General features: G+C 41.6%; 1 protein-coding gene across 2 annotated transcripts in view; it reads right to left on the reverse strand.

Moving 5' to 3' along the window:
- Grm7 (glutamate receptor, metabotropic 7) overlaps positions 1 to 14,798 on the reverse strand; it is a 595,106-nt gene that overhangs the window by 288,447 nt on the left and 291,861 nt on the right. For both annotated transcript variants that reach the window (XM_013010417.1, XM_013010416.1), the window contains exons 3-4: positions 8,279 to 8,420; positions 575 to 729 (exon numbers count right to left, since the gene is read on the reverse strand). In XM_013010417.1, coding sequence (XP_012865871.1) covers positions 575 to 729; positions 8,279 to 8,420 — 297 coding nt within the window. The remainder of the gene's footprint in view (positions 1 to 574; positions 730 to 8,278; positions 8,421 to 14,798) is intronic.

The raw sequence follows: 14,798 nt of genomic DNA on the forward strand, positions 1-14,798 counted from the left end.
GAATAAATTCTAATCACCAAAGAAGGAAAAATGAAAGAAAGGGGAAAAATTAGAAAAACAAGAGAAGAGTAGGAAACAAAGACCTAGAGATCTTAGCTGATATGGGGTTCTGTGAAGAGTGGGGTGCCTGTAATCAGAGGCCTCTCGAGTATAGAAGAATACTCCAGGCATGAGAGGGAAAAACGATCCTTGTAGTTTTCTGCTAAGAAAATAGAGGATAAATCACAAAGGGAAAATCTCTGCAAAGATGCGGAGTACTTACACACACTCTTGGATGTGTTAATATTTCACTTATTATTAATGGTAATGTTCTCTTGGAAAGCTCTTGTAGCAAGAAGGAAGAATAGAGGCTAATTGTGATATTATCATGAAAGAAAAGATCTTGACAAAACAGGAATGTCAATGGAAAGCACAGACGAGGTGCTTGGCATCTTTTTCGATTTCATGGCTAAAAGTTGCACGATTCTGCAGATATTATCTACAAACATCACCTCCCCCAAAGAGACACACCCTCTAGCCACCAACCAACAGCTGCCAGTCTAGGAACACATCCCACTGGTGACAGGCCATGTACCTTCCACCGTTGCTCTCTTGGGCTGGATGGTGATGGCGCCCTCGGCGATGTCCTCGTGCTGGTGCAGCGGGTTTATTTTGGATCCCCAGCTGTCTGATCCCACCCAAAGGAAGTGGCCCACTTGATCGGCTCTTTTGGCTGCTGCGAGGATCTGCCTGGGAAAAGGAGCACAATAAGGTAAGTAAAGTGGAAGGTAGGTGTGAGCAGGAGCATTCTCAGAATTCTAAGTCGAAGTCAAGAAAGCATGCAACTAATAATAAAGATGTCAAAGTGTAGCTGAACCATGGTGGCTCATGATTATAACCCTGGTTACTCAGAGGACTGAGATCTGAGGATCGCTGTTCAAAGCCAACCTGGGCCAGAAAGTACATGACACTCTTACCCCCAGTGGACCACCCAAAAGCCAGATGTAAAACTGTGGCTCACGTGTTAGACTTTCAGCCTTGAGCAGAAAAAGCTAGAGGACAGCTCTTAAACCCTGAGTGAAAGCCTTAGTACTTGCACAAAAATAATGCCAAAGGATCTTGAGCACAATAGGCATAGGACATTAAATGAAGAAAGACAAATGGCGTAAAACTGAGATGGATATTCACATGCTTTAGAAAGGATACAAATAGAAATTCGAGTAAGATACTAAATTTGCTTTTATATTAGGCATTTTTTTGGTTTTGTTATATGAATTTTGGCCTGGAGCTGAAGAAACGAGTACTGTCACTCAGAGCCACTGTTAAATATCATTTCTAGAAAGCAATATATCAAGATAAACCACAGTATTTAAGTTAGTTATTAAAAATGAACAGAATTCCCTGATAAAAATGGAAAAAATTTCAACCTATTTATGGAGGAAAAACACATTTTGTGAGCAGCAAGGACGATGAAAGTTAATGAAATAAACAAAGGGAAATTAGTTATTAATGGAAAAGTTATTGAAATGATATTTTGGAAGGCCAGGAGACAGATAAAAGCTAATGACATTTTCAGAACACATGAAATTTAGATCTAAAACTCCTTTGGTGGGTAACACTACCAGACTTGCTCATAGCAGGTAGAGGTGCAAAGGGAACTATGGGAGAAGTACTTATATATGAAAAGGCAAAATCCGGCCGTACTTCCTCCTCTAGGCAGGAAATGGAATGGAAATTTCTGAAGACAATTGTAAGGAACACACAGTAATATTGTGGACACCCAAGGGACAAAAGGTAGATGAGAGACAGTGTGCTAAATATGGGGGGAGGGAAGGAATGGGTACAGGCCAGTATATTAAGTACTGAAATGGGAAGGCATTCTTGGAAAAATTAAACTGCAGCTTATAGAATGCTAGAACCATGGGTATGTTGCTTAAGGAAGAGAGTGATTTTTCTGGAAAAGTTCCTGCCAAAAAGATCATAGATATTGACATAGAAAGGCCAGCTTGATGCTTGGCCTGTTCATCCAGAGCCCCATTAGTTGATAAGGCTTCTGCAGAGAGGTCTTATGGGCCTTGTACAAATGTGAATTGCCAGAACATTCCATAATTATAAAAAAAATCCATGTGAATTATAAAATTTAACCTAGAAATGTAACCAATATAAAAAGGGGGAGAAGATAAAGCATATTTTAAAAAATACGGTCATTTGGAAGTAATAAGGGTGTTCTAAAAGCTTTTTGAGCAAAAATAATAGTGCAGAGAAATGAGAACTTGAAAATTAATTTCTCAGAAGCAAAAGGGGAAAAATGGATGAAGGATAATACATGCAATAACTCCAGAATTCTGAAGGAAAACGATTTCTTAGCTTAAAATTTCTAATGTTCAACCCATAAAGAACCCCAAGGAGAATTTCTATGTCCCTAGTGAGTCTTGTAGATTTTTTTCTTATACCCAGTTAGAGTTTCACACATGTTTTAAGGGTCCTTTAAACCTGCTGGGGGCTGGGGGCTCATGCCAACACTTCAGGCTGCTCAGGAGACTGAGATATAAGGATCACAGTTTGAAATCAATCTGGACAGACATATTTTAGAGACTCCATAAAAGCCCAACCTGATGCACGGCTCAAGTTGTAGAGCGCTATCTGTGAGTTATAAAGTTGAGTGGAAAGTCAAAGTCTCAATACTGGCATACGCGCACACACACACATACACACACACACACACACACACACACTTCTCTAATTAGTCACTACTAGCATTTGTTGTATATCATTGTTATGCCAGGTAAGATTTATTTAAAAGTAATGTCAGATCAGTCCTTAATACTTGTTAATTAAGAATGGAGTTAGAAAAAAAACACTTTTATGCATTAAGCACACAAAGAAATTTTCTTTCAATTTACTTTTTGTTGTTGTTGTTGGTCATGGGGCTTGTACTCTGGGCCTGGGCACTGTCCCTCAGCTCTTCAGCTCAAGGCAAGCACTCTACCACTTCAGCCATAGTGCCACTTCTGGTGGTTTATTGGAGATAAGAGTTTCATGGCTTTTCCAAAGCCTGGGTTGGCTTTGAACTGTGATCCTCAGATCTCAGCCTCCTGAGTAGCTAGGATTGCAGGCATGAGCCACTGGCACCCAGCTCAATTTATTCTTTCTAAAAGTTGCTAAATAATGTCTCCAGGAATATTAGAAAATAAACCAAGAATGAAAGAGACATGAACAGAGACAGAAAAATCAAGTGAAAGAATAAAAGAATATTAAAGAAAAAAGTCTATTAACTGGTTCAAGTTTTTTAAATGAGAATTTCCAAAGGGATATTTCCAGGAAAAAGTAGGAAACATAATTACATATATATATATATATATATATAATATTTAAGCACAAAATGGATATAAATGGCACAAAATATGTTTGTATCTTAACATGTTTTCATAAAGTTCTGGATTAGTCACCAGCTAAATAAAACTAAACCATTTACAAAATGTAAGGTATAAAATATTATTAACCTCTACCATGAACTGCAAAAGGCTACATGTAGCATTCTATATGATCTTTATTTTATTAGGCTAAACTTGTACATGTACAAAACTTATATGGAGATTGTACCAGTATTTTCTTAGTGGTTTTTTCAGAGTGTTTAGTATACTGGATCTATGCTAGACTGTTTAAAATTATTGTTCGTGGTTATTCTAATTCATAATTTTTTCTAGATAACCAAAGATAATGTCAAATGTAAGGTTATGTTAAAACAGTATGTTATTTTTCCAATACAGTTGGGGTGTGCGTGTGTGTGTGTGTGCGCGCGCACGCTACTTTTATACTCAGAATGGTGTTAGTAAATATTTTCTTTTTTTGCAAAATCCAAATGATCAATACCCATGGCTGATTAAGCCTGTAACATCTAGGTATTAATATCTTCTCCCTGCTAGTGTCTCACAAAGTATGTGAAGTTAATGTTCTGGGAAATTTCAAAGTTCTCAATCTACCATATGAATCCTACGAAAGAAGAGACACAGTTAACACTGCAGGCTGTCGGGACTCCTCAGACATTCACTCTCTGAAGATCTCATTTTGGAAGACACAGATACACTTGACTCATGACGGAGCTCAGAAAGCACTACTGCTACCACTGCCACGAGTCACAGCATACTGTACCCTGACACTCACAAGGTACCCCAACCTAAGAACAGTGTGATCACTTTAATTTTCATCCTGAATTAGGATGGCACACCACCAGCAGGTAAAAATGACTACAATCACAAGAGCTATCTGAAGTATATCTTTCATGCGCTGCCAGCATTTTAAAGATAAATGGGAGAGCACATCTTACCAGTATATTCCATATTTAGCAAAGGCGTAAAATAGACACGAGAAGGATTTATGAGAGGATTAAGAAAGAAGCCTACTGCTGATATGGGGTGTGGCGGGAAAACAGACTAGAGGACAAAAGCCAATAAAATCTCACAAACTGTTAAAACATAGAGTGAGAGAAAATATTCTAAAACCCTCAGAATCAGCATTTCATAAGAATCAAATTTATATTAAGAGTGGTCACTTCCCTAGAGAAAAGCACACACAAAAGAGACATCAAAACGCAGCCATGATACTCACTACACATGTTGAAAATGAACTATCCAGCTGGGGGGTGGGGCAGGCAGGTTGGGAAGGAAAAACTGGGTGAAAACGAGGGAAGAGGTGACCCTGTTCAGAAAGAAATCCACTCTTTACCTGACTTATGTAACTGCAACCTCTCTGTACATCACCTTTACAATAATAATTAAAATTAATTAATTAATTAAAAGAGACACTGAAGGTAAATTTCAACAGAGAGACAAAAGATATGATGAGGAAAATTCACAAGAGATTTAATTTGAACCTACTAAAAGAGCCACCACACAATTTAGGTAGACACCTGGGTATGTGTAAAATGTTAAAAAAATAAGGTGAGGGCATGGTGGGGTACACGTGTAATCCCAGCTCCATGGCAAGCAGAGATTAAATGACCATGGTTACAGGCAAACTCAAGCAAAAAATCCTCACAATACTCCATGCACAAAAACAAACCAAACAGGATGGCACGCACTTATAATCACAGCTACACAGTAGGTAGATGTAGGAGGATCACATTCCAAGATTGGCCTCAGGCCATAGTGAGACTTTATCTGACAAATAAATTAAAGCAAACATAAACTGGAGTTGTTGCTTAAGTGGTACCATGCTTGCCAAGCAAAAACAAGGCCCCAAATACCATAGATAGATAGGTAGGTAGTAGAAAGAATAGTGAAGCAGAGCCAAATTTTAAATCACTGATGAAATTCAGAAAAGCTTACATGTAAGTTGTTAAGTACTAGACCTTGGACCAAGTCACTCATCTGATGTCATTTATTAAAGATGTATTACTAGCTTACCACTAGGATAGCTACTAACGCTTTACAGAGTAACGCAGAAGGCTGATAGAGATGATTAAGCCAACAATAATATAAATTTACACTATGGACATAAACTAAGGAGTCGCTTTGGTATGAGGAATTTCCTAGAGCAACATTCTTCAGAGAATGCTTCCTTGGCAAACTAATCAGTAGAAGTGGCGTTGGAATGAAGATGTCAGGAAGGAGAAGCATTCTAGGTAGACAGAAGAGAAGACACAAGACCTGCCAGGCTGGAGACTGAAGCAGACCTCCCTGGGGCCTTCTGAGATTCAGAAGGTAGAACAAGACCAGACATTCCTGTGGAGAATGGGAGAGGATTTTCATCTCATTAATAGGGGAATTGAGTTACAAAGAGTCGGTAGTCTCCAGAAGGAACTTGAGCAAGGAGAGACATTGCTTGACTAAGTGTCAGAATACAGTGACAATTACACATGTTGTATTACTGTCTCCTGTGTGCCTGCGATCAGAGCTTCAGACTGGCATGATGGATGGATTCAGGTGTGTTCTGTGCAATGCACAGATTAGAGAGAGACAAAAGAGTAGAAGGCTGGTGAGAACCACAGAAGGAAAATCTGAGTAAGAACAAACAATACCCCGGGTCTTTTGATTTTACTCAATAAAGGATGCTCAGCCAAACACCAGTGGCTCACGCCTGTAATCCTCACTACTCAGGAAGCTGAGATCTGAGGATCATGGTTCAAAACCAGCCTGGGCAGGAAACTCTGTAAGACTCTTATCTCCAATAATCTACTCAAAAAAGCTGGAAGTGGTTCTATGGTTCAAGTGGTAGAAAGCTTGCCTTGAGCAAAAGAAGCTCAGGGCCAGTGCCCAGGGCCAGAGTTCAAGTCCCAGGTCCAGCAAATACAAAAGACGCTCATCTTCAAATTCAGTGACCCATGGCTTTGAATTTCAAGATGGACAAAAACTGAAACCACAACTCTTTCATATTGGTCAAAGACAAACTGCATATGTGATATGTATGTCTCTGGGAGACACATTCATAATTTTCAAGAATGCACACATCTTTGTCCTAGTACTTTCTTGTAATTGGTCTTCTAAGTTCTTTTAAGACAAACATATTCAGTACTATATTTGTATATTATATATGTGCATCGCATTAATATATATTCAGGTCTTATGCAACACAATTGAATGACACAACTATGTGTGTTCATGTTTACATTTGTGCATGCATATTTATGGCAATGGAACTTTACTACAGCAGTATGCATAACTATAAAAGCTTATCATCGAATTTTATTGCCATTTGACAAGGGAGCTGTTGGATAAATTACAGTCCATATTTAAAATGGAGATCTGCATGGCCATTCAAAGTAGCCCATCAGTGCAGACATTCAGGGCCTCTGTGGTAAAAGTACTGAGTAGTGCCAAGTCAGGTACAAAGTGGACACATGAAAGAATGTTCATCATGTTTGAAGATAGGAAAGAAGAAGCAAACACAGAATGTCCCCAGGGGGGAAAATATACACAAGAAAGTGATAATGGGGCCATGCTACCTGAAGGGGAAAACTTATCAGCAAGTGGACAGGATGGAAGACATGTACTTGAACAGGACACTTACAAAGTGTACTTGTTAACTTTTCAATCATATGTCATTAACTCTAATTCAACAGAGATAAAGATTCTGAGCTGGACACTGGTGGCTCATGCCTGTCAACCTAACTAAGCACAAGGTAGAGATTGCCTTGATCCCAGCCAGGGAAAAAGTTTAGGAGAGGCCGACTCAGGCAATAGATGGGCTCGGTGTGTGATCTGTCAACCAGGCTACTGGGAGGCTGTGATCTGGAAGATCAAAGTCCCAGGGTAGCTTAGCCTAAAAGTCCATAAGATCCCATCTCAACAGAATGAATGTGGTAATGGTAACACATGTTCTTCATCCATCCCAGCAATAGCAGGAAGCAGAAATAGGAGGAGCACAGTCCAGGACTTTTGGGGGCTAAAAGTGAGATTCTGTCTCAAAAATATGAAGACTGAAGGTATGGATCAAGTGGCAGAGTGCCTGCCTAGCAAAGTAAAATCCTGGGCTCACTTGCTTCTACTGCCTGAAAGAAGGAAAGAAGAAAAAGGAAGAGAAAGCGGGAGGAAGGAAGGAAGGTGGTAGGCCAGACTGGTAGTGAGAATCGGAGGAGTGTGTTTTCCGGCTAGTACAGTGTGGTTTGGCTGCCTGCGAAAGCACTAGGGAGAAAGGAAAGTCAAGATTGCGAGTGGACCTTTGTGTCTGAGGGAGATCACTGTGAGGAAAAGGACAAGACAAGTAGACTGGAGGACACAGAGGCGTGACTCTTTTGTTTCTAGCACAAAAAGTTTAAGACATTAGCAAGGATTGTGAGACTTTTTTTCTTTTACATTTTTTTAGGAGGCATTCTTTAGATCAAATCACACTATCACTGGGTATGGTTTTTAATAAAACTGAGATTTAAAAGAGCTAGTGTTTGCTTGTAGATGGCAATGGAATTTGAACTCAGGATCCTCCGGCTTGTTGGTACTCTACCGTCAGAGTCACACCTCCAGCCTGTCTTTTTACTGGCTATTTTGGAGATGGACTCTCATGGGATTTTCTTCCCCTGGCTGGCTTTGGGCCTTCCTCATCTGAATGCCAGCCTCTTGAATAGCTAGGATGACAGGTCTGAGCCACCTGCACCCGTCATAATCTTTGTTTCATTTTGCGGGTATTTGAACACATATTTTTCTGACCCAAGAGAGTCCAGGACCAGCAACACACTGCCACTTCTGTGTTGATCATAACTCCCCGTGTGGCAATAGAGAGCTTTGCTCTGATGTTATCTTTTCCCCTTCACCGCCAGGGTCTTGATCCCACGCACATCCTAAGGAACTGCCGCAGTCATCCTTACTTTATATCCTCATCGTTGGCAAAAATGACGACGGCCCTGGAGTTGGGGGTGTCCAGGAGCTGTTTGATAATTCTATCAAAGTCAATGGTCCTGTCTTTGCGCTCTTGGGGGATTTTCACCGACTGGGCAATGCAGAGCCCACCTGTTCAAGAAAAGAAAAGCAGAATGTCAATGGAGTTCCCACATCAGTCATCAAAGAAACTGGGGCAAGTAGTTGGGAGATGTAGGAGGTTCAAATTCTGCGTAGTCCGCAATGAGCCACCAGGTCCGAGGCTAGAACAGACGCTTCTACAAATCATTTATTTTGTAAACCAAACCTTTATTAATTAACTACTCTCTATGGGCCCAGGCTGTTACACGGTTTACCTGTGTTATTTTATTTAATCCTCTGGAAAACAATGGCAAGTATTTACGGTTGCCCATTCTGTGTCAGAGAAAGGGAGCAGCCAACAGACCTTTGGGCTCTATACTTCTCAGAGTCATCCTGGTATTTCTGACATGAATCTCAAGTTGGGAAAATATGTAGCCCTCCATGAATCAATAGGTGGGCTTCATCTTATTCTAGCTTTTCCTGAGTAGTGGCCCCTGGATCTGGTAATTGGCATCACCCACATTAAGAACTACCGATGTAGCCAGGCACAGACAGATGTGTCTGTAATTCTAGCTACTCAAAGAGTCTGAGAGCTGAGGATTGTGGAATGAAGCCAGCCCAGGCATAAAAGTCCATGAGGCTCTTATCTTCAATTAACCAGAGAAAACCTAAATGTAGAATTATGGATAAAGTGGTAGAGCACCAGCCTTGAATAAACATGTGCAGAGAGAGTGTGATGCTCCTAAATGGAAACACCAGAACCAGTACACAAAAAAGAAAAAGGAAAGAAGGAAGGGGAGGGTAGAGAGGGGAGGCTAGAAGATGGGAAGGAAGGGGAGGGTAGAGAGGGAAGGAAGGGAAGGCCAAAAGAAAGGAAGGAAGGAAGGAAAGCAGGTAGGCAGGCTGATGTAGAAAAAGAGTAGACAATGAATTTGTGGGAAAAATTATATTGATCATTCAAAGGAAAGATGGATTAGAGGTAGAAACAAGAGGAATGCTTTTCTATCTCTGTAAGGTACTTGGGGCATATCTGTAGTGAACGACTGTATGCCTAGTGTACAGACAACTGGGTGGGTATTGCTAGGCTTCCACAACATAAAACTATAAACTCTAACCTCTCCCCGAATTAAACCTCCATGATACTTTTATCTCCATGAGTTTTTGCCTACACAGGTGGCTTTCAACTTCTAATGCGCACAAAGTCTTCTCTGAGGCTCCCAAAACATGTACGTCTAACACGTACATCACTCCACTGACCCAACTGACATTGCTAGAACCATCCACACAATGACAAACGATTCCACGTTTTGTAGCGAAGAAGAGTGCTCACATATCTTAGTTCCTATCAGCTAGCATTCTCCTCAGAGAGGAGGTAGATTCTGTGACACACATGGCACTAAGCACGGCTAGGCCTGGTTGTTGGCTTTGCTCTACCACCTTTCAACAATGAGAACAATGTCTCCCCTGAAACATGGTTTGTTCTAAGACTAGAGCAAGGCTCAGACACGATTCAGCCTGGATCATCATTCAGTGTCAAGAAGCAAGAAGTAAGTGTCTGGAGAAAAAAAAGAAACAAAACCCCTACATATACAGGAAGTGATTCACTATCGACAGTAAAATGATACCAGTGAATTATTATCCAAAGAATCTACCAGGCAATCTACGAACCTCTACCACTGCAAATAAATGCCAGGATGCACACGTGAACACGTGAGAAAAGAGATTAGAAATTTGCTTGCTGGATGTTTCCAAATTGAAAGTCTGGAGGAGATAAGGGAAAACATTCTATCACTAAAACATTGTGATAATGATTCAAACCTGAACATTTACATTACCTTCAAGTATCTCCCCACAAAATGCATATCCATCACTCTATGGTTTGAACATATGCCTTTCTTTCCTTTGAGGGAATATCTTTCCTTCCTAGCATAGCTGTTAGGGGTTGAATGGATACAAGTATCATGGGTTAGAACCAAACACCTAATGTGAATGTTTTAACATGTTCCCAGGTGATCCAGGTGCTGCTGTCCCCCTCCTGTTATTCTAGCTACTCAGGGGGCTAAGATATGATGATTGCTGTTTGAAGACAGCCCAGGCAGGCAAGTCTATAAGGACTCTTATCTGCTAAAAGCCACAAGTGGAGGCATGGCTCAAGTGGTAGAAGAGGCAGCTTTGAGTGAAAAAGCAAAGCATGGACACACACACACACGCACACACACACACACGCACGCATGCACGCACGCACATATACACACATTCCCAAGGGATGTTGTACACATTGTTTCTCTGAGGACCAGTCTTTGCAAACCATGCCACAGGAGAATGAAGATGCAGCCAGTAGCCAAGGGGAGTCGATTCTGATCAATGTTCCTAGGTACCATCATATCTGCTGTAGGAAGGGGCAGGTTTTATGCACTGAGAGTCTGGTCAACTTCTTGAGGAGCCATAAAGGTGAGAAAGGGAGGGGATGGATCATTAGGCTTGGTTATAAACTATGCGGTGATCATGGTGATAGAGACAGAACCGGGGAGGGGGGGGGTGGGCAATGGTGTCTCCAGGCAATGGCTACTACTAGTTCCACACTGTAATTCCTCCGAGTCTGGAAGTCTTTAGACAGGAGGGAAGGATGAATGAAACCATCTGCAAACTGTCCTGGGGGCTGCTAGAGAGAAAAACAAAACACAGCAAAGCAACTTTACCACCTTCTCAGCAGGAAAATCAGAATCACTTTGGATGGAAGGCCAGCTTCCCATCAGGATTCAATTACAGCTGAGCGATTAAGCAAATGAGAGCAAACTCCATTTGGCAATGTGATTAGTGGAGGGGCGGACACACTCTCCGTCTGAGGGCTTACCGGCCCACACTGGTGGAACTGATGCATGGAGTTTTATGACTCCAGGAGATGGCCAGACCTTTTTATGGAATGGCCCACAGGTGAGCAAAACCAATCAATGAGCAGAAGAGAGAAATGGGTGATTAATATGTAATGGGAAGGAACATGTTCATAAAGGTAAAAGATGAGAAAAGAGAGCTTGGAAAAACAGAGGAAGAGAAGTGAATGAGTGTGTGTGTAAATGAGTGTGAGTGTGTGTATGTGTGTGCGTGTTTGTGTGTACTGGGACCTGAACTCAAAGTCTAGGTGTTGTCCTTTAGCTTTCTGACTCAAAGCTGTTGTTCTACCACTTGATCCACATCTCCATTTCTGCCCTTTGCTTTTTAATTGGAGATAAGTCTCTCGTGGACTTTCCTGCTCAGGCTAGCTTTAAACTGTGATCCTCAGAGCTTGGCCTCCTGAGTAGCTAGGATTTCAGGCATGAGCCAATGGTATGGGCTAGACAGCCCTTAACTTTTAAAGTGTATTTTCTTTATGTCTATAATATACTTGGAGTTTGTACCACTTGGTGCCAATTAACTCACATACCTGTGGAGCACATGCTTGGGGAAGAGAGGGTTTCATCAGAGATGGCACAAGCAAAGAAATGTATCACAGCCAAGACTATTCCTTTCAGGCACCTTGGCCCTGACGGAGAAAGTCTCTTTTCAGTGGCTTGAGGAGATACAAGCTGATACGGTAAGGCAAAGAATCTGAGTCCCAGAAATCAATCTGCCTCTTGATTTGGAGCTGAACACTGGTCAGTTTTCTGTCTGGTAGTAGAAGGGGACAATGCATAAACAGCAGGACGGAATCTCAGGAGTCAGAGCTCAGATGGTTCACAATGAGAACACCTCTCGCTCTCAGGTGAGTATGGGTCCCTGATCATCTTGAAAGCAGAGGCAAAAGCGAAGTGATTCACAGTGTGCCGCTCCCTCCTGAAAAAAAGCTGCTGCCCCACCATTGAGCTATGGATGCTGCTGCCTCTTATTTAGGTCTGCTCATCAACCTAGCAAATACTGTGACTACTATGTACACGATTCTGCAGGCTTGTTTGAAGTAATAATATATGTCATCCAAAGAACCTTTAGAGTAACAAGGAAACATGGATCCAAATTGCTAAAGAGTGATATTAACCAAAGCTGGAGAATTGGTGTCATTGAGTTCAGGCCACATGTCAAATGCCATTTCCAGTGCTTTGATTCCCTAATGCATTCAAATGTTCATCCCATTCCACAAGGCAGGATGAAATAGGCACTCACCCCAAATTTAGGATTCATACTCAGGTTTTGATTTCCAACACTTCACCAGAATAGTGCTCTTGGCCACAGATACTCCCAAAATTAATAGAAGGATCAATAGCACGTGAGGGGTCATGACAGATATCACACCTTCGCAGAGGACTAACCCAAGGCTTGTATGGAAGGAATTGGACCTCACGTGGCATGTTTCCCATCTGTGAAAGAAGAACCCTCCGGATGGGAAAGGTGAGTTTGGAAAGGAAAGGTCATTGTGAATGAAACTGCCCAACCATTAGCTTGTTGTTGCCAGTTAGTTTCCTGGCTAGGTGTAGGGTGCTGAGGTGTGGACTAACAGATTGTCACTGATCGTACCCGGGGCCAGGTGTGTGCATCTCAGACTCTGTTACGTGTAGGAATAGTCGTGAGGTACATGAGTAGGTCAGAAACTTGCAGTAAGTGGTTCTGGAAATTTTAGCTTTTGCTGTCTTAGAAAGAAAGAGAAAGGGAGAAAGGGAGAAGTAGGCATGGTTTTTCCTCCATTTGATACCTGGAGCCATTAGCCTCCTCTAGGTATGACTAGCTCACACTAGGATGGAAACTGACTTCCCAAAACCAAAGAGGCACCAAGATGGACAAAATGAGTCTTGGCATCAGGCTTTACCTAAGCAGAGACAGCAGTGTCAGCAGTTAGATACTTCCTGATAGGGGAGCAAAGAACACCTTTCCATGTAAACTACTTATAGACAGTTTTCTTTTAGACAAACTTAATACCAAATCATCTTTGTGGGCAGAGAATTCCTACAGCAGCACAGAAAGGAGAGAAAGTTCCTGAATGTGGAAGCTACAAAAAGATTACAGAGCAAGAGATCCAAGGAACTATGATCCATGTGCAAATGAAGAGGGAAAACATGAAGCTGGTACCTGCATAGATCTGTGGGTAGACGGAAGACACCAAGGCGGAAGGGTGGAAGTAGTCACACAGAAACTGGAAACAGAACCTGGGGTAAGGAGAGGGGTAAGCAAAGAGTTTTGATGGAAACCGGAGAGTTAGCAGTTTATGATTCTAGATCTACATTAGTTGCTAATTCTTCATGCTCTTTGAAATATCCATATCTCCTTTTGGATTGCAAGAAGAAAAGAAAGGAAAGAAGGAAGGAAGGAAGGAAGGAAGGAAGGAAGGAAGGAAGGAAGGAAGGAAGGAAGGGAGGAAGGAAGGAAGGAGGGAGGGAGGGAGGGAGGAAGGGAGGGAGGGAAGGAAGGAAGGGAGAAAGGAAAGAAAGAAGGAAAGAAGGAAAGGAAAGCGGGCGGGAGGGAGGGAGGGAAAAGAGGGAAAAAGGAAGAGAGGGAGGGAGGGAGGAAAACCCCACAAAATGATTAGAAGGGAGATTATAGAAAGCATTCATTATACAGAGCATGGATAGATGAGTTGGGGTCACATTGTATGAAACTTTGTGAAGTAAACCACAGAATTTGGATTAAAACAAAATAAAACAAAGCAGCTTCTTGCTTGTACACTGCCAGGAAGGACTACACCTCTCATTCAGAGCAGAACTGAGACACTATTTATTTGTGCAAAAACATAGTTCCTTCATTCCATCCCTCAGCCATGAAATGTTAGCTTGCAAGTCTGCTTAAACATGCTGATACATGTCAGTATCATGGTTTGGCCTGAGAGGCATATGCATTCTGCTGTAGTGCATGTCCAAGTTTAAAACAATCTTGGGACAAAGGTCTCTGTGTTCTAATGGATTTGACCTTATATCCTAAGGACTAAAAGAATATTAAGCACAACTCTCCCATCCCACAGAGAAAGACCCCCCCCAAAAAAAGAAAATTAACCAACTCAGCATCAGAGCTCAGACTGACTTTAAGCAGTGATAATTCTCGCTGTGATATTCTTTTACTTTATGATGTAACACTGAGCTGCTTCCCATAGTCCTAGTTCATCCATTCAACAAATGTGTTAAGAAACTGCCGTATTTCAAGAGCGCCAGGAGTTACTGGGATTTAGAAATCCAAGTAACACAGACACCCCATACCCTGGCACAGGAGTACATCTCAGTAGGATAATTTTCCTTCTTCAAATTCCCTTTCAAGATGGAGCTGGCCTCTGGAAACCCTCTGAGCTTAATTTATAACCAAATTCCCTGTTGGGACTGTCAAGTTCTTTTCAACAGCTGGTATCTTAGCAGGTTGTGAGTGTGTTAATCAAGAATGTACTGTGAATGGAATTCTATGCCTCCATCAGAAAGAATGACATTGCCCCATTTGTTAGGAAATGGAAAAACTTGGAAAAAATTATATTAAGTGAAGTAA

The sequence above is a fragment of the Dipodomys ordii genome, unplaced genomic scaffold (genome assembly GCF_000151885.1).
Source record: "Dipodomys ordii isolate 6190 unplaced genomic scaffold, Dord_2.0 Scaffold12, whole genome shotgun sequence".
NCBI classification, from domain to species: domain Eukaryota; kingdom Metazoa; phylum Chordata; class Mammalia; order Rodentia; family Heteromyidae; genus Dipodomys; species Dipodomys ordii.